At 42.6% G+C, this 19,863-nt stretch overlaps 1 protein-coding gene across 6 annotated transcripts in view; it reads right to left on the bottom strand.

The window, feature by feature from the left end:
• Positions 1–19,863, bottom strand: part of Tcf20 (transcription factor 20) — a 160,141-nt gene that overhangs the window by 36,573 nt on the left and 103,705 nt on the right. For 3 of the 6 annotated variants that reach the window (XM_050128155.1, XM_050128148.1, XM_050128165.1), the window contains exon 2: positions 7,202–12,964. In XM_050128155.1, the coding sequence (XP_049984112.1) occupies positions 7,202–12,928 (5,727 nt within the window). In that variant the 5' untranslated portion in view covers positions 12,929–12,964. Of the gene's footprint in view, positions 1–7,201; positions 12,965–13,901; positions 17,463–19,863 lie in introns of those variants that run through there. The other 3 variants (XM_050128125.1, XM_050128132.1, XM_050128140.1) reach the window with 2 other exon arrangements.

Here is a 19,863-nt window from a genome sequence, read left to right as displayed (position 1 = left end):
TTTTTAAAAAAAGAAAATTAAACAATGCTCACCTGAATCATCAATGGGTCAAGGAAGAAATAAAGGGGGAAATTAAAGACTTCCTAAAACTCAATGAAAATGACCACACAACATACCCAAATTTATGGGACAAAATGAAAGCAGTGTTAAGAGGCAAGTTCATAGCACTAACTGCCTACATAAATAAGCTGGGAACATCTCACACTAGTGAATTAACAGAATATTTGAAAACTTTAGAACAAAAAGAAGCAAACTCACCTAAGAGAACTAGACAGGAGGAAATAATCAAATTGAGAGCTGAAATCAAAAAAATAGAAACAAAGAAAACAATACAAAGAATCAATGAGACAAAAAGTTGGTTCTTCAAGAAAATCAACAAAATAGGCAAACCTTTATCCAAACTAATCAAAAAGCAGAGAGAGAATATCCAAATTAACAAAATCAGAAATGAAAAGGGGGACATAACAAGACACTGAGGAAATACAGAGGATCATCAGGTTATATTTTGAAAACCTGTACTCTACAAAATTGGAAAACTTAAAGTAAATGGACAACTTTCTGTATAAATATTACTTACCAAAATTAAATCAAGACCAGATAAGCAAATTAAACAGACCTATAACTGCTGAAGAAATAGAAAGTCATCAAAAGTCTCCCAACCAAAAAAAGCCCAGAACCAGATGGTTTCAGCTCAGAATTCTACAAGACTTTCAAAGAATAATACCAATACTCCTCAAATTATTCCATACAACAGAAACAGAAAGAACACTGCCAAACTCTTTTTATGAGGCTACAATTACAACCTTCCTCAAGACCCAGTAACACCACTTTTGGATATATATCCAAAAAATGCTCAATCGTGCCACAAGAACATGTGCTCAACTATGTTCACAGCAGCATTGTTTGTCATGGCCAGAACCTGAAAACAACTTAAATGCCCCTCGATGGAAGAATGGATAAGGAAAATGTGGTATATTTACACAATGGAGTACTACGCAGCAGAAAAAAATGACGGCTTGAATTTTGCAAGAAAATGGATGGAGCTAGAAAACATTACTTTGAGTGAGGTAACTCAGACACAGCAAGACAATTATCACACGTACTCACTCATAGGTGGTTATTAAACATAGAGCAAAGAAAGCCAGCCTACAAACCACAATCCTAGAGAACTTAGACAACAATGCAGAAACTAAGAGAGACTTACATAGATCTAATCTACATGGGAAGTAGAAAGTATAAAAAGACAAGATCTCCTGAGTAAATTGGGAGCATGGGGACCTTGGGGGAGGGTTGAAGGGGGGAGGAGAGACAGGGAGGGGAGCAGAGAAAAATGTAGAGCTCAATAAATATCAATAAAAAATGCAAAAATGTTTTAAAATTTTATTTTTGTATAAAGTAACTTTTACTAAAAACAGAGGCCTGACAACTGAACCAAAAAAATTTTTTTTCAATGAAATGCTGGTAGTGGTGGATCCCACTTCTATCCAAGGGATTTCTATCTTTTGAGATTCAAGTTGATTTGGAACTTTGTTCATTTGCACCAACTATGGGGGAGTTTGTAAGTTCTCTTTATTCATTTCTTGACAGTATGTGCCAACATTTTTCTAATTAAGCATCAGATTCTAAGTGTCTACAGCCCAAATAAATCTACCAAGCCTGGCTTATTTCATGAATCAGGAGTAATGTGACCCCAGGCCATCACTGTATCAGATGCAATCCTGTCTTCTTTGTATTTTCCTGTATCTCCTGTTCCCTGTAAGCGAAACTTTGCCAGGCCGTTAGAGAAAACATGCATCCATAGCTTCAGTTCCCACTTCAAAATCCATTTGACTAAACAGTAAAGTCGTTCCAATTGGACGTTCAAAGGCCTTAAGTGCATTCTAGGAATTCTGGGAAACAGCTGCTACTGAAAACAGGGAAGGGTCTTTAGGCCAGTAAAATGACTGCGTCACCTCAGTTCTCACCACAGCCAAGTATAATGTTAGTTTCCTAATACTATGCTGTGAACTATCTTGTGAGGATTACAAAGAAACCCCCAACAGTCATATCTTGCTGTTATCTTGCTGCCAACACTAACTTCAAGCCGGCTATGTACCCAAGCATGACCTAGAATTCTTGATCCTCCTCCCAAGTACAGAGTATGTGACACAAAGCTCAGCTGGAAAATAGTAAATTGCCCTTCCTATCCCCTCTTCCAATTACATCATAATGTAGCTTATGAGATAGTAAGAATAACAAGTTCTTTGCTCTCTTTTCAAGGCTTTTCTCTGTGGGGACTTTCTTTAGCCATACCTTATGATTTCCTATTTTACTTGGCTTGGATTTAAAAATTTACATTTGCCGGGCAGTGGTGGCGCATGCCTTTAATCCCAGCACTCGGGAGGCAGAGGCAGGCGCATCTCTGTGAGTTCAAGGCCAGCCTGGTCTACAAGAGCTAGTTCCAGGACAGGAACCAAAAGCTATGTAGAAACCCTGTCTCAAAAAATCCAAAAATAGCCGGGCGGTAGTGGCGCACGCCTTTAATCCCAGCACTCGGGAGGCAGAGGCAGGCGGATCTCTGTGAGTTCGAGACCAGCCTGGTCTACAGAGCGACAGGCTCCAAAGCCACAGAGAAACCCTGTCTCGAAAAACAAAAAAACAAACAAACAAAAAAAATCCAAAAATAAAAAATAAAATAAAATAAAAAATAGAAATTTACATTTTGGTGGTGGTGAGATGGCTTGGTGATAAAGGCACTAACTGTCAAGCCTGATGGCCTAAATTCAATCCCTGGGACCTATGTGGTAGAAAAGACAACTCTTGCTTCTCTGAACTCCCCAGTAGTCTATAACATCTCCCTTCTCTTCAAAGATAATTTTAATTTTTCAAGTTTACTATTTTTACATTTATTTCAAAAGCTAAATAAAAATAATCAGTCCTTATTTAAAAACTCTATACTAAAGCCTACTGCTGACTTAATCAGGTCTTTTGAACTAAAATGCTTCCATATCTAGTTTTTCTTTTTTTAAAATATTTATTTATTTATTATGTATACAATATTCTGTCTGTGTGTCTGCCTGCAGGCCAGAAGAGGGCACCAAATCCCATTACAGATGGTTGTGAGCCACCATGTGGTGGCTGGGAATTGAACTCAGGACCTCTGGAAGAGCAGGCAATGCTCTTAACCACTGAGCCATCTTTCCAGCCCTAGTTTTTCTTCTGTTCACAACACATCAATTATAAACTTTTCTCCTCTTTTCCATTACTGGTGTACTTCCATGTGCCCTGTTGTCCACCCCAGCCACTTGCTCAAAAAGCTAGAACCTTAGCAGCTATACCTAGGCCCCTGCACTTACCTTTAGCTGCCCTATCTAGCTAGTATAAAATCTGTCCAGTATAAATCCTAAAACATTTTGAGTCTATCCCCTCTGATTTTCTTTTCTCCTTCATATTCAGATGGCATCAACCACATTCTTTCTAACTCCTCTACTTGCCACTCACTTCTTCCTTCCTTTCTTGAGCTTCTTCATTACACAAACCTGGCCACATAGTTCCTATGTTTATAAATCTGTCTAGGTGTATGGAGATGTCCATCAATTGAAAGCCATTAGGATTACCTTAAAGCACACTGGCGCTCTCTAGAGTTCACACTTCATTAACTGAGTAGGGATTAGACATAGGTAGAGAGGTATTTGCCCTGATTATAGCACACACTCAACAGTTTGAATCTCCATTATAATACTAGTATTTTGAAAAGGTTTACTTAAAAAGGGGGGGGGGCACCTTTATTCCTAGCATTGAGGAGGTAGAGGCAAGTGGATTCTGTGAGTTTGAGGCCCACCTGGTCTACTATTTAGACAGCCAGGGCTATGTAGAAAGATCTGCTTCAAAAAACAAAACAAAAAAATCCATTATAGACTATGGATATAGCTCAGTGGTAGATACTTGAATAGCATGTACAAGTCCCTGGGTTAAACAACTTCATTACTAGGCAGACTCTATTCATCCTTTGATAGATCTTCTTGACTTAAACCTCACTGAAAACTCCTCACAGAAACACTCAGAGCAGTGCATCCTAAGAGATTATAGATGAGGTCAAGCTGAAAATTTAAATTCACCACCACAGAGTTCCTTGAACTTTCTTATATACAGAGATTAATGGCTTTATCGAATTTTTGTTTTGTTTTGTTGTTTTCCAAGACAGACTTTCTCTGTGTAACAGCCCTAGCTGTCCAGGAACTCACATTGCAGATGAGGCTGGCCTCAAACTCATAAAGATCCTCCTGCCTCTGACTCCTGAGTACTGGGATTTAAGGCATGCACCACCACACCCAGCCATGTGTCTTTGTTTTTTGAGACAGTGTCTTGCTACCATGATAGGACTGGAACTCACTATGTAGATGGGGCTAGCCTCAAACTCACAAAGATCCACCTGCTTCTGCCAAAACAAAGTCAGTCAGTTGTGACAATGAATGTTAATTAAAATCCCTGCAGTTGGGAAACTGAAGCAGGAGGAAAAGGAATTCAAGGACAGCCTATGCTACATAGCATTAACATGAAAGCCAATTAACCTGACTTTAAGTATAATAAAATGCCATTACTTTCTCTTCCTTTTCCCATTTTACTGAGTAGTTGACCAAGAATACAGATGTTCAAGTGTTCTGAAAAGTTAAGTTTAAAATACAAAGCTAGCATTCTCATCTTAAGGTGAGATGTAAAATAAACAGAAGAGTAGAAGAGTTGGGAAATGAGCTGAAAGCTGCAGAGACTGAAGAGAGGTGAGCTGCTGGTGTGTCAGAGAATGACATGTGCAGCCTTGATGGAACTATGGCAGAGGCACGTCAAACCTAAAAACAGCTCCAGCTCAAATCTACTACAAAGAAGCACTGAGTCAAATGACCTTTACATCATCCTCCTTAAATGAAGCATTTCAAATTTCTATCCTTTAAAGAATAAAATTAAAGCACTTCTGAAACAGTTGTTATCAACAACTCCAGTTCTAAAAAACAAAAAGAAGTATTTCCATCACCTAAGTCCCAGGGATTGAACTCAGGTTTGGCACCAATCACCATTACCTGCTGAACCATCTCAAGGGCTCTCAAATGATCGGGGATTTTTGTTGTTGTCATTGTCGTTTTGTTTTTGTTTTTTTAACCATTCAATCACTAAACTGTGAAAGGAGGAGGATTAGAAAAGATTATCACATTTATTTTATCTGTTCCAATTATAACATTCCAGATTTTATTTTAGGATCAAATCTGACAAGTAGTAGGCTAACATTTTGAGTAGCAATTTTAATGTTTTCACTTAAATGCTATTCACTGGTCACACTTCAGAGGAAGGAGCTAATTGTGATTTAAGGTAGCTCCATCATTTATAAAGTCTCTTACTTTCTGTAACACTGACTACAAATTTAGACACAGAGTAAGGGATTGAGCCTGATTATTGGTGGTGACCAATAATCTGATTAAATAATAGTAGGCTGAAATATGTTTACGCACATGGTCTCTTGCCACAAAGGGAAGTGTGTAAATTCCCAGGTATACTGCTAGATTTGTCAACTTGACATAGGTAGAGTCATTTGGGAAGATAACCTAAATTGATAAAATGCCTTTACCAGATTTGCCTTCAGACAAGTCTCTGGTGTATTTTTAAATTAGTTATTGATGTGGTAGGGTCAGACCCAATGCAGGTGATGCCACCGAGCCAGTGGTCATGAATTATAAGCAAATATGCTGAGCAAGCCAGTAAGCAGCCTCTACATCAGTTCCCACCTCCTGGTTCCTGCTCTGACTTCCCTGGATGATGGACTATCAATTCTAAGATAAAATAAATCCTTTCCTCCCCAAGTTATTTTTGGTTATGGTGTTTTATCACAGCAGTAAAAACCCTAACTAAGACATGAGGCTAATGAGGATGTGAAGTAAGAAAACATACAAATTCTGAAAGCTGGAAATTGGATTAAGAAGTAAATGATCCAGTGAGTTCAAAGGAAGCAAAGAGTAAAGTATAAAAGAAAACAATTAGCCAGGCATGCTAGCCAACACTTTTAATCCCAAAACTAGAGAGGCAGAGGCAAGCAGATCTCTGTGAGTTCCAGGCTAGCCTGATCTACAGGGTGAGTTCCACGATAGCCAGGGTTGTTACACAGATATACCCTGTCTGGAAGGAAAAAAAAAAAAAAAGAGGAACAACTAGAAAGACAAATGACCTTGTAACACAGAACCTAGGAAGGCCCAGGTCCTTGTATGTGAGGTAGGGCTAGAAAATGGGAGCACTAGCTGAAAGTCTGAGATAAGAAGTAAAATTCCCTAACTCAAACCAACTTAATTAGAAGAACTGTTCTTCCTAGGGGAATAGGTACTATATTGATAACAAGTGGGAAGATGTCAAGGTCTACACAGTGAATGTTTTGTCCATACTATAACAGAAACTTCTAAATAATCATTTTTAGCATCTTTTTAACAGTCATGAGCAACCAAACATTTTGGTTGAGTTTGAGACCAGCCTGAACTACAGAGCTAGTTCCAGAACAGCCAGGACTACACAGAAAGAGAAAGAGAGAGAGAGAGAGACCCCATCTCGAAAAAACAAAACAAAAAGCAGCAGTAGCAATGAAAATGAATTAGTAACTAGAGCAAACGTCGGGTGTGGTAGTTCACACCTGCAATCCCAGATCTTGGAAGGCTGAAACAAAAGCATTGTGAGTTCGAGGTCAGACTGGGTTACAGAGTAGACCCTTCACCAAATCAATAAAATTGAACAAAATCTAACGCAATAAAATACTTTTTTTTAAAAAAAAAAAGGAAATATAATCATAGCGTGATTTGTGAGTACCACATGTTGAAAAATGGTTTATAGAAATTAACCAAATAAACGGCAGTAAAATATTACTCAGAAACTAATTGACATACTTATGAAAGCTGTACTGCTGAAAGTGAATAACCCCCCACCCCCAACAAGCAGGGATCAAGGTTGAAAAGGGATAAAACAGGGACCCTTGTTTCCTCAAGCTATATAGGCAAAAACGTAAGTTTACAATCTACAGAGACATTACTGATGAAAATGTAAGTTACTCCTTTCCAAAATACTTTCCTTTTCTGTTTATCATTTGGGTCAAGGAAAGAACTAATAATCCATAAAAATAAAGACTAAGGTATAAGAAACAAAGCCGAAGTGAAGTAACCAGAACCCAAGCTTGTAATGAGTTTTTCCTACTCACCATCTCTCTGGCGATTTCCAGCGCTTCCTGCAGGCCATAGAGCCTGCCACAGACCAGGTAGATTCCATTGGCCCAGAGAATACAACCCTCATGGACCCAAAATTCGTTGCTGTCAAGAGGTAGTTCAGGAATTTGTAACTCCAGCTCAGGACCACCTTCCGAAGTGGTAGGTACAGAGGGCTTTGTGTCCAAAACAGCCTTTTCACTGCTGCCCTCAGTGGCTGCTTTTTTACAAGGGAGTCCCCTGGACAGGGACCGAGGGCCTCCACCACAGTCTTCTGAGCGGTGGCGCCGCTTGAACCTAGGATGAGCAGCCAGGCTCCTCTGCTCCTTCTGCTGCTGCTGCTCCTCCTCCTCCTCAGTGTCTGTTTTAGAACCATTAGAAGCACTTTTGTGCCGAACCTTGACCTTGCTCTGCATTTCTGTGGACCTCTTTGGAGGTGGATTCTTCGGAAGAGTGGCTGCATAATCCTGGGGATAAAAGGGTCCAAAAAGATCACCCATGTTCCGGTAACTGGCCCACTTGCCACACAGACAACAAACTAGGTGTCCCATAACTGAAGATTCTGTTACCACAGGCCCCTGTAGCATAAAGGATGAAGCTGGGAGCACCTTGCTTTCCGTGCTGCTGGGGGGAGGGGTCAGAGATCTCTGACCCTTCCTGCTCCTCACCAATTTGGTCTGTTCTTCTTCTTCAGCATTGATGATTGTACAAACAGCTCCAAGTTCACACTTATTTACTACATGGATATAAGGGAAAAAAGATTTGTTCTTGGCATCAGCTTTATCTAGAGGCTGGGTAGCATACTTTAGTTTGATCTCTGGTTCTTGAGGTTCTACGATGGGAACTGCTTGTTTGGTTTTCCGCTTCCTTGGCTGGGCCCCAGGCTTCCTTCTCTCCCTCCTTTGCCTCTGCTTTTTTGGCTTTGGCTCTCCATCTGCAGAACCTTCTGGTATCTGTGGAGGTTGAGTGGGTGGAGGTGGTGGCTGCTGCTGCTTCTTTTGCTTATTCACACTACCAATGGGTCTCCCCTTTTTCTTTCCTGATGGGAAATACCCTTTTGGGGGGAAACTTTCTTGTTTGGGTGAAATCATGACGGTTTCATTCTCTTTCTCTTCAGCCTTGGGTTTTGCCTCAGGAGCCAAAATGCCCACTGGAGCTACATTCTTTGAGTCAGGAAAGATTAGTGGTGCTGCCCCACCCAGGGAACCATCTGGTCTCCCTTGGTTACCACCAGGCTTCTGTGAAGCTGTGGATGTCATAGTACCAGAAGGTTCCTTTCCAGTAGGAGCTGTGTCTGCATGTACCTCCGTCTTCACTTTATCATCCCCACTGCCACGCCAGTCTTCAGAAGGCCCTGGGAGAGGCTTTTCAACATTTGATTCCTGGTTAGTTGTACTGACGAGGTCAGTAACCTCGCCTTTTCTCTTCTCCATCTCCGTCTCTTGAGTAACCACAGCCCCACCTTCAGGAGGACCAGTCTTCAGAGACAGAATATCATCCAATGTGACTGTGTCTCCCCCAGCCTCAGCATTATTTGTGGATGCACTCCTCCTAATATTTGGGGATGTGATCTTCTGAACTATAGCTTCCAATTTCAATCCCCGTCCCTTCCGTGGGGGCAGTATTTTGGTCTTAGCAGGGCTCGTAAGGGTAACAGCAGGACAGTTTCTATTGTCTGGGTTTGGAAGATCCTTGGAGGCATCTCTCTTCGGGATAGACTTGATATCCTGACTGTGAGAAAGATGGGTGTAGGAATTGTATGCCTTATCAGCACCTTCCTTGGATGGGTGAAGGAGGCGCCCTTTATCATCATTGTTACTGTTTTTTACATCTTGGGACTGTCTCTTACTGGGAATGGGAGAGATAAAAGAACGGACCCGCCTCCGCATGATTAAGGGATTTTGAGAAGAATGATCTTCTTGACCTGGAAGCCGCAGCATTACATTACTAGGTTTGGATGACTGTGTAGATTCAGTTAGTACATGTCCATCTGTCTCATGGGGTGGCCCATACCTTTTTTGATTAGACATTCCTGGAGGACCACTGCTTTTGGCTGGAGAAGTCTGCCGAGAAAGATCCCAACAAGACTCTTGTAACTTCTGAGAGCTGTGCTTCAATTCCATGCCTTTGGTAGGCAAACCATCACTAGACATGAGACAGCGCCCAGCTTCCTGAGTGCTTGGGTCATGGTATGTCCCTACTGGTGGGCCATACATCATACCATCTTTGTCGTTTTTCAGGGGGCTCCGTACTCTGTCAAGAAACTGCTGCTGCCGTGGGCTCTTCCGTGGCCCTTCTTGCCTATGTTGTGCAGCAGCAATCACTCCCTGAGCAGAACTGCTGGTCCAATCTTTATACTCCTCTTGTTGCTGTTGGTATATCTGTCTCTTATAATGGAGCTGGGAATTCAAACCAGTATTAGGGTCCCCATAAGCATGAGCCCTGGTGTTTGTGTGGTAAGCAGAGGCCAGGCTTTCTGAGTTGGGAGAAAAGGGAGCATGTAAAGAACTCCTATTGGCCCTCTCTGAAAAAGTCATGTGTGGGTTCATATGATGAGGGTCTCCCCCTGGACCTCTGCTCCTGCCTGGAGACATCTTCAGTTTTTCTGCAAAGTCGTGGTACTGAGAAGAAGACCGACCCCTCATAGTCTCCCGGCTACCGACTCTACCAGGCACCCGCCTCATTGGTGTGGACCTACTATCTTGGGGGCCATAGTCTGAAATGGAATCATGGGCTGCTGCTCCAGGGCTGACATTGCCACGATAAGACTCATGCTTGATGCTGGTAGAATGGCAGTGGTCTCCAGATTTCTTGTTGAAACTAGCTTGAGATTTGGACTGTTCAAAGTCTTCCTCTTTTATCTGCCCACTCTGGGATTTCAGCTTTGTTTCCATGGACACCAACCCACCTGGAAGAATGACTGACTGACTTAAACTTGGGTTGAGACGCTCATTCCTCCCAATTCGGGCATCAGCACCCATGTGTCCCAATGCGTGAGCCCCTGGATCCCTGACAATCTGTCTTAGTGGAGAAATATCACAGATCACTGACCTCCTTTCAGAAAGGGAGCCCCCAGGCTCATGGGCTGATGATGGAGGTTCTATCTCAAACTTTCTGGGAATGGGATAGTCAGACAAATTGATCTGTTTCATTTCAGGAGCTGTGCTGCTTGACTTCCTTTCCCATGGTCCCCAATGGGGATTTTCTAACAGGGATCCGATGCTCTTGTTCAGAAGGCCCCTGCTGGCTAATTCATTGGTTTGACTGACTAAGATGTTGGGCCTTGCAGTTCCTTCCAGGGCACTAGTCATCCCTTGATGTTCCTGAGCACTTCTAGGATACCTTCTGTCAGGATGGTGGTGGTAACCCTGAAGTACTTCCTGTAGGAGGCTTGGAAACTTTTCATTTCTACCCTTTCGTTCCCCATGGCTGGCAAAATCCCCCTTTTCTTGTCCTGAAGGATACTGAGGAAAACCACTGACATTTCGTGGTACAGCTGACCCAAAACTCTCTTTGTAACTGTAGCGCAAACTTCCAGGAGATTTGCTAGGCTCCGTCCTGCCTGTGAAAGTTGGGCCTACTGCAGAGTGGCTACTCTGGCCATTCCCCTCTCCATTGTGGCTGGAGCTATTATCACCATTCTTGTTTCCTTTGTTCCCTCCTCCTGGAGGATCTGGCTGTGAAAGTGATGTGTGGCTGGCTTCCTTCGTACCACTATTGCTAGGTGGCCTCTGACTGGCAGCAGGATCCTCCTCTTGGGATCCTTTATCTTGTCCACCAGATTTTTCTACCCGACCTGTCATGGCTTCCCGGGAGACTATCACCCCAATTGTCTTCTCATTGACTTTTGTGTTTCCCTCAGTCAGCGGTGTGTCCTTAGCACCTGGAGAGGCAGCTTCTTCCCTAGCTGCAGGACTGGTACTGAGCCTAGGGGCCTCGTTCTGAGCACCTTGTGTTGGTGAGGAGCCAGCTTTCTCTGACGCTCCACACTTGTAGGTGGTGTCTGAGCTAGTGCTCTGACCACTTAGTTGCCTCACTCTCTCACCTTGATCTTCTGAACTACTGGAGCAACCTCCATCCAGTGACTCTGCCATAGGGGACTTTAGTTGTTCTTCAGGCTGTGAAGAGCCTTCTGAGTTTGTACAGCTATCTGCTTTCTTAGATGATGATGAAGGCCTCTTGGAAGTCTTCTTCTGAGGTGTCAAGGCATCAGAAAGTAACATGTGCTGGACAGTATTAGGAAGATTGGCCACTTGAGTACTCAGAGCACTCAAACTACTCAACCCAGGATCTGTCAATCGCTTTTCTGGCACGCCTTCTAATCCAAATCCTTTGAATCCTGCAGCATGAGAATTAGGACTAGGCATCATTGATGGGGTTGGACTGAGTTGGGGCATTAGCTGTAAAATTCGGTTTCTGGAACTCATGGGCACACTGCCTTGCCCACACTGAAGATTCTCACCACTCTGCATGAGAGGAGAAGGGGTAGAGCTACAGCTTGGAGATTGAACCACAGAAGCAGCTGGAGAAGGGTTAGAAATAGGGCTGAAGTTCTGGTGAAACTGCATAGGGGACCTTACAGGAACCTCAGGCTGATTGTACTGCCCTACCTGGGTCTGCAGGGGCAGCTTGGTGGCAGCATTGGTGTACTGCATCACATGCTGGGGGGCATGTTGCTGTTGTTGCTGCTGTTGTTGCTGCTGCTGAGGTTGTGGCTGTTGTTGTTGTTGTTGCTGCTGCTGCTGCTGCTGCTGCTGCCCCTGCTGGGTTCCTGGTGGAATCTTTGCCTGTTCAAAATTCTTCATAGTCTGAGGCTGATAGCTATAATTTGATTGTGTGCCATAAGCCTGTGCATTAGAACCCACATTATGACCTTCATACTGGGATCCAGCATTCACACTGTAACTGCCATCATAGCTTTGTCCAGACTGACTGAAACGCTGTGGTGAAGGAAAGGAGGAAGAGGAAGAGGAGGAAGCAGAAGACTGGTAGTGTTGGCCAAACTGACCCACTCTTAACTGATAACCAGCAGAAGATGGCAGAGTGGAGGGCCGCTGCATTGGTTGTAGATGGGATGAGCCAGAAGCTGGCTGTCCAGTGGCTTGGGGCAGAGGTTGATGGGATTGGTAAAGCTGTTGTCTCAACTGCTGTACTTGCTGTTGTTGCTGCTGTTGTTGCTGCTGCTGTTGCTGTTGCTGCTGCTGTTGGCTGGAGGCCTGCTGTTGATACTGAGCACTCCCAGGAGAGAAAGGCCCTGTGTAATCCTGCTGATAATGAGACACACCACCAAGGGCAGAGTGCTGTGCTTGAAATTGGCTCACATGACCCTCACTCCCATACTGATTGCCAAAGCTGCTCCCCTGGGGAGGTCCATAGCTCTGCACAGGACCAGAAGGCCTTCGCTGAGGAGGCTGTGGGGTTCCTGCTGCCACAGGGTCTTTGTTGCCTGCCATGTAGTAAAAATCTCCTGCTTCTTTCCTGAAACCCTGGTAGCCTTGATGGCCAGAGGTCTCGCTAGCCATCGCTGCAGCAGCAGCTGCTGTTCCTCGCCGTCCACTACTGTTGCTGCCAGTGCCACCACTACCACTATTTGCTCCCCCAAAATTCTGGAACATCTGGGCTTGACGAGGGCTGAACTCTTCTACACGGGATGAGCTGTGTACCTCCTGTGGGTAGCTCTGTTGGTTTCCGTGGTAACTGCTTTGCTCCCGAAAGGACTGCATACTGTTCAGCAGCACAGCAGCAGGCCAACAGCCCTCCTACAAAACGAAAAGAAAGAAAAGCATGAGTCATACATTTGATTGGTACGAACAAAAATCAAGTCTAAATAACCCACTGACCAGATAAAGCAGACTGCTTTAAATTTCACTCCTTTTTCCTTATTCTATCCATTTCTGATAATGCAAATAAGCAGGGAAATAGTCTAAAGAAGGAAGGCATCTGTGACACAACAAAACACTAGGTATATACAAACACATTCAATAAAGTCTTTTAAAAAACTTCATTATTAGATAAACAAACCTCACAAACTCAACTGGGATAAATATTCCACTCGGGTAAATAGTAGGATGTTATTACGAGCAACAAAAACCATATTTCTTCATTAATCTTCAGTTATAGTGGGGAAGGGTAACAGAAACCTCTTTCATCTCTTTATTTCCATTCATTAGACGGGCTGCTAAAGTGAGGTACCTCATGAGGCAGTTCTTTTAGGGGCTACCCATGCCTGCTCCACTCACCGACTGAGAAACAGAACTATCCTGAGACTCAAATGCAAACCACTTCAGGTTGACTATAATTACAACGGCCTATGATGACTATCTTCTGGGACACTTAACTCTTTACTACTATGGATTCCTTAGTCACCCATATAAAAATCCAATCTGGCCCCCTCTTGACATAAAATTGTGTCCCAAATACCCCCTCTTGACCACCTACCCTCAACTTCCAGGTATTAAGTGCTAGATATAGGCCAGAATAGGTCAGAGACTAGCAGTTACTAGTCTTTTTTTTCTTTTGGAGGTTCCAAGAAGTTTTAGTGCTTCTATTTTCCATGTGGCTTTACATTTGCCATCTAATATTCAGTTATTACTATTATTCCTATGGTAGAGAACAATAAAAAAAAAAAGAGCTGAAAAGAATATCCAGAAAGGTAGTTCTGAGGCTAAAAGTACCTGGGTTTAGCGACTGACTTACAAAAATGTGGAACTCCAGCTCCAGATCTGACACCATGTTCTGATCTTCTTGGAGAGGCATATATGTAGTACACATATACACAGAAAGCATTTGTTACTCTTGCAGAGAGGACCTGGGTTTGATTCCCAACACCAACATGGTAGCTCACAATTATCTCTAACTCCCATTGCAGGGGATCTGATACCCTCTTCTAATCCCTCAAGGCACCAGGCTCACACATAATGCACAGACATACACACAGGCAAAACATTCAAAAATTAAATATGAAACTAACAAATTAACCAACCATTCATATAATACATACATACATAAAAATGTATATGTACACCCAGAACCCAGGTTTCCAGAGTTATCTGAGCTGCCACTTCTGCATCTCTATTAATATATCACCCTCTTATTTAAATAGATTTTTCCATATTTATTTTTAGTTATGTGCATGTATATGTGTCAGTGTATGTACTTGAGAGCAGGGGCTTGTGTACCCAGAAGAGGATGTTGGAAATCTTAGAGCTGGAGTGTTATAGACGGTAGTTGAGTAAACAGAAGTGGGTGCTGGGAATGGATCCTGGGTCTTCTGTAAGAGCAATATATGCTCTTATTGCCTACTGAGCCCTCTTTTCAGCCTCCTAAATTGATTTTACTTTTGCTTTTGCTTGGGCTTGTCTCCTTTCTCAGAGCCAGAAAAGAGTAAGACAAAGTCAAACTTCTTCAAAGGACTTTTAAAAAAATGAACCTTTAAAAAGTTATGAAAGTTTATGAAATATACATAGCTAGTCCTAATATACTTTTCCCACAGTGGTCTATAGAGCATGTGTCTTAGTCCCCTTAAAGGAAGTTAAAATGGAGCTGCCCAGAGGCAACTAATTACATTTGCCATCTCCTTGCTTTGGGCTAGGCCACCAGCACTCTGCTCTGCTTACCATGCTCACTTCCATACTTAACACCACCCCCTTCCTGCCAGCCACATGGCTTGTCCTTCTCACCTCTTTTCAGTCTCTGGACAAGCATTACCTGTTAGCAAGATCTCCTGAGTATCTTGTTTAAAACTGCTACTACGTACCCTCATCTTTGTTCCTCCTTCCTCCCTTACTTTGTTCCCTCACTCTCAATACAGCTGCAGTACAGTCTAATAAATTAAAGCAAAGAAATGTTTACTGTCTTACCTCTCCTTCAACTTAAAACATAAACTCCTAAAAGGCAGAGACTGCTGTTTCTTGCTATAATATTCGTATGTCATTCAAACAGTAATGAGCAGAGCAGACATTTTGCATGGACGATGAAATGGCTTAAAAATTAGGTATTACAGAACTAAGCTAGAACTCACATATTCAGAGACAGTGCTAAGGGGGTGAGAGAAGAATTATCATCAATCTAAAAACAGAGCTGGAAGACACTTAAAAAACTACCTGTAAAATCCTTTGGGTCCAGTTCTATGGAAAACACCAAGTTAACTTGGCTACACAGGAGAAATATGAGGAAACACTTCAAAAGTAAACAAATACACAGCAGATGAGCAGCAACCCTAAACTGTTTTCCTCTTTTTTTTACGTGTGTGTGTCCTTCCCCCTGTCCCGCCCTTACACACACAGGGTTTCTCTGTGTAGACCTGGCTGTCTTGGACCTTACTCTGTAGACCAGCATGGCCTCAAACTCAGAGATCCAACTTATTCTGCCTCCCTAGTACTGGGATTAAAGGTATATACCACCACCACCCAGTGACACATTTTTCTTAAAGACTTATTTTGTGTGTGTATACCTGAGTAAATATATGCTATGTATGTGAAGGTGCCCTGGAGGCCAGCTCGAGTTACAGGCAGTTGTGAGCTGCCCAAGATAGGTAGGTACTGGGAACCCAACTCAGGTCCTTTGGAATAGCAGCAACAAGTATTGCTAACTATTGAGTCATATCTCTAGCCCTAAGATAAGGACATTTTTGTTTGGTTTAGTTTTTGTTGTTGCTGTTGAGACAGGGTCTCTCTCTCTCGCCCTGGTTATCCTGCAACTCAATATAAAAATCAAGCTGGCCTCAAACTCAAGAGCACAGGGATCCTTCTGCCTCTGCCTCCCGAGTGCAGGGATTAAAGAACCATGTGCTACCAAGCCTGGCTCCTGACCCACTTCTAAAATACCTTATAACTAAAATAGTTAGACATGGGACTAAGTCTGATTATGTATGGTCACATGACTCAAAGCTATCCTTTTAAATGTTTATATTAAAAAAGAAATGTCAGGATCTGAAGAAAACTACTTCTTGTCATCTTGAAACGCCTCTTCAACAGATACCATTTCTCTCATGAGTCTGTTTAAACACCATCTATTTAGGTGTTTAATGTTTGGCCCTGTTCCAGCAATTACAATATTTTAACTCAATCCTCACAAGACTAGAACTCTCATTTCACACATGAGGAAACTGAGGTACAGAATTCATCAAGTTCATGAGAGCCCAGTGTGGCAGCGCCACTGGCCACATCTGTCCTACTACATTATGCAGGGGACTCTATCAGGTCATAACATGTCCCTTCAGTGTTATCCCTCCAATTCTGTTCCAGTTGGTTTTCTACTTCCTCCAATCTTTAGGACTGCCAAGAACAATTCCATCCACATCTAAACTTCCCTTGTTTCTAGCATACTTCTAGTTCTTAGAATTTAGTTTTTAGTGGCTGATGAGAGATAAACTGAACAAAACATTAAAGTTAGCAGTTAACTGAAGGTATGAAAAGCTACTTCCAGAGATAATCTCCTTATAGACACTTTCTGTGTTGTTTAGTTAACTCTTCAGTAAAACTAGTTTCTGAAGGTGTGAACGTAAATCATGCCATTTGCTTCCTATTTTTCCTAAATCAGAGCTACCAGGAGACCACTTTAGATATCAGCAATCTGGCCTGAAGCTGCTTGGTTATTTTAAACCATATCTCTATAGAGAAAACAGACATGGAAAAATTCCTCTGTGGCCCTGTTCCTAGCCCTGTACTAAACACTCCTTTACTGTGGATTATCCCTCTTTTTCTATAGTAATATAGTTTACAGACTTGAAAGGAAAAAAAATGATAGCCATTATCTCCTGCATAGTACATACTCTTGATGCACATGAAGTACGGGTAACAAATGTGCTCCAAGTTTATCCTTTGTAGAAGTTTCAAGTAGTCAGGAAAAGTAAAATGTCAGAAATAAAAAATATAAACTTGAAGTATTTGCAGCTTATAATCAGCATATAAAATATCCCAATATGATCCTACCATATAGATACATAACAAAAGAAATATATATATCCCAAAGAGCTAGTCATCAATGGGGAATTTTCACGTGTATCTGGAAGAGATTTACCAACACACTTTTCTTCCCTTTTCTCAAACTTCACATTTCAGATGGGCCACAGAGGTGTACTAATGAGGTCCAGGACTTTGAGTCTATACATTCCAGACTATCCCAGCTGTGACTGCTGTCTCCAGCCTGGTGGAAAGCTGGTGACCTCACCATTTTATAGAAAACTAGCATTAATTTTTATTGTCTTTGTCATCATCTAAGAGCATTACACTCACCAATCCATTCTTTTTTTTTTTAAAGATTTATTTATTTATTATGTATACAGTATTCTCAGTACTCTGCCTACCGGCCAGAAGAGGGCACCAGACCCCATTACAGATGGTTGTGAGCCACCATGTGGTTGCTGGGAATTGAACTCAGGACCTTTGGAAGAGCAGGCAGTGCTCTTAACCACTGAGCCATCTCTCCAGCCCCCCCCCCCAATCCATTCTTTTCTCCCTAAAATCCTCTCAAATATCTCCCAGAAAGTTCTTAGCTTTCCAAGGTTTAGCTAACGACCTTCTATTGCCAGAAAAACAGAATATGTTCCTTACTTTAAAAAAATAAAATAAAGAATAAAAAAACTTCAGTCCTCAAGACAATAGTTCTACTTAAATCCCATGTGAGGATATACTATCTGCCCTCGTGACTCATTCTTCACCCAGTGACAAACTACTTTACAACCTAGGAAGGACAGTACAAAGACAATGGACAGGCTTCTGCCCCAGTTTGGAGACAGTGAAATATCCTCTCCTGGCCCTGACTAGGCAATTTCTGAGGCTGGTAAAGACTTTCTACAAACAAGGATGGCTCTTGTCAGATATCTGGCAACCTAAGCATTTAGCCATTTTCTCTGAGCTCAGAAACTACTTCTTGCCCTTGAGCTGAGGAGGTATCAACAATGCCAGGCCAGAAGATGCCGCCTTCCCAATTTGGCCATCCTTCTGCACTGCTGTCCACAGTCAACAGATCAGGAGCTGGGGTGGTGGTGGTGCTACTTTTCAGAGTCTTTTCCAGCAGTGTTAAAGAGAAGCACAAGGGCGATTAGAAAGAATGGAAAAAGAGAGGCTGATACGACCTAGAGGCAACTGCAGCAGAAAAAGACTCCCACCAGCTCCCTCACAAACTTCCAAGAATATCTCCTATGATATAGTTCAATCTCTGGTCAGCATGAACAGGCTCTCCCAATTCCAGTTCTTCCCATGTTGGCCCAATCCTTAATTCTTTTCTTCCTGTTTTTTGTTTTCTTCCCCTTTTTGGTTTTTTGAGACAGGATTTCTCTGTGTAACAGCCTTGGCCATCCCAGAACTCATTTTTAGATCAGGCTGGCCTAGACCTCACAGAGGTCTCTGCCTCTGCCTCTCAAGTGCTGGAATCAAAAGTGTGTGCCACAACACTCAGTTATAATCCTTAATTCTTGTACCAAAATTTTTCATAGAATACAAAGATTCTCTTTCCTGAATGAACTCTAAATGATACAATTAAATGCTCCTCAAATTTCCAGTTTGAATGTGCCACCTGTTTTCTACCAGGGCCCTGATTGATAAAGTTCTCTCATTCCCAGAATTTCAAAGTACACTATTATCACTTGGGGAGTGAGAGACTTCTATTTCATATAATATGGTATACAACAGGGACTAAAAACAAAACACTTAGAGATGTCAAACAAAGTACACAGTGACACTGCAAGAAACATAAGGTTCAAGAGTAGCAATTGGAAGTTAGGCTGTGAACCAGAATGTGAGAGGGTCTTCAGGACTCCATTAACTATTATGGCCAGGGTTCTCACGTCAAAATGCTAGGTTATGCCATTTGTAGTGGGAATGATTTCTATAAAATCAACTCATATTTATTCTTAGTCACCTGTTTTTTTCGTTTTTTTGAAACAAGTCTCACTCATTGTTCAGACTTGATGTGGGAGTGATTTCTTATTAATAAAAAAACTGCCTAGGCCCCTTGATAAGGCCCACCCTTAGGTGGGTGGAGAAAACAGGAGAATTCTGGGAGAAGGAGTCTTGGTGGGGAGTCGCCATGATGCTCCCACTCCAGACAGACGCAGGTTAAGATCCTCTCTGGTAAGCCAGCTCATGGGCTACACAGAATATTAGAAATGGGTTAGAACAATATGTAAGAGCTAGCCAATAAGAAACTGGACCTAGCCGGGCCAGGCAGTGTTTGAAAGAATACAGTTTCCGTGTAATTATTTCTGGGTATAAGCTAGCCATGCGGGCGGCCGGGTGCCGGGGACGCAGCCCTGCCGCTCCTATTTCAACAGATGGCGCCCAACGTGGGGCTAAATCCACTTAAAAACCTGAGAAGGCTTAAAAATAAGGGAAACAGAGTTTAACACAGATTTTTGCTGTTTTGTTGGTGACATGCTGTAGAGAGATTCCTGATTCAGCAACAGCAGCAGAGAAAAAAAGCTGCGTCATTTTAAAGCGCGGCTTCCTGGTGCTATGCTGCCAGCGTGAACTCTGGCTTTAAAGCATTTCAAGGCTTTTATGGGACTGGATGTTTCTGTTCCCACTTGGGATCGGAGGAGATTGCTCTGAGACCTGCCGATGGCTCAGCGTTCCCTGCCTACACCTGGGCAGATGGCGGAATCAGGCTTAGGCAGGCGGAAGAGCATGGCGGATTCCTGCTGCCATACAGAGACGCG

Source organism: Alexandromys fortis, unplaced genomic scaffold (genome assembly GCF_014885135.2).
Source record: "Alexandromys fortis isolate MF-2015 unplaced genomic scaffold, M_Fortis_MF-2015_v1.1 scaffold_28, whole genome shotgun sequence".
Lineage (NCBI taxonomy): Eukaryota > Metazoa > Chordata > Mammalia > Rodentia > Cricetidae > Alexandromys > Alexandromys fortis.
Note: the sequence above shows the minus strand (reverse complement) of the source record. Positions and strands in the feature narration are given on the sequence as shown.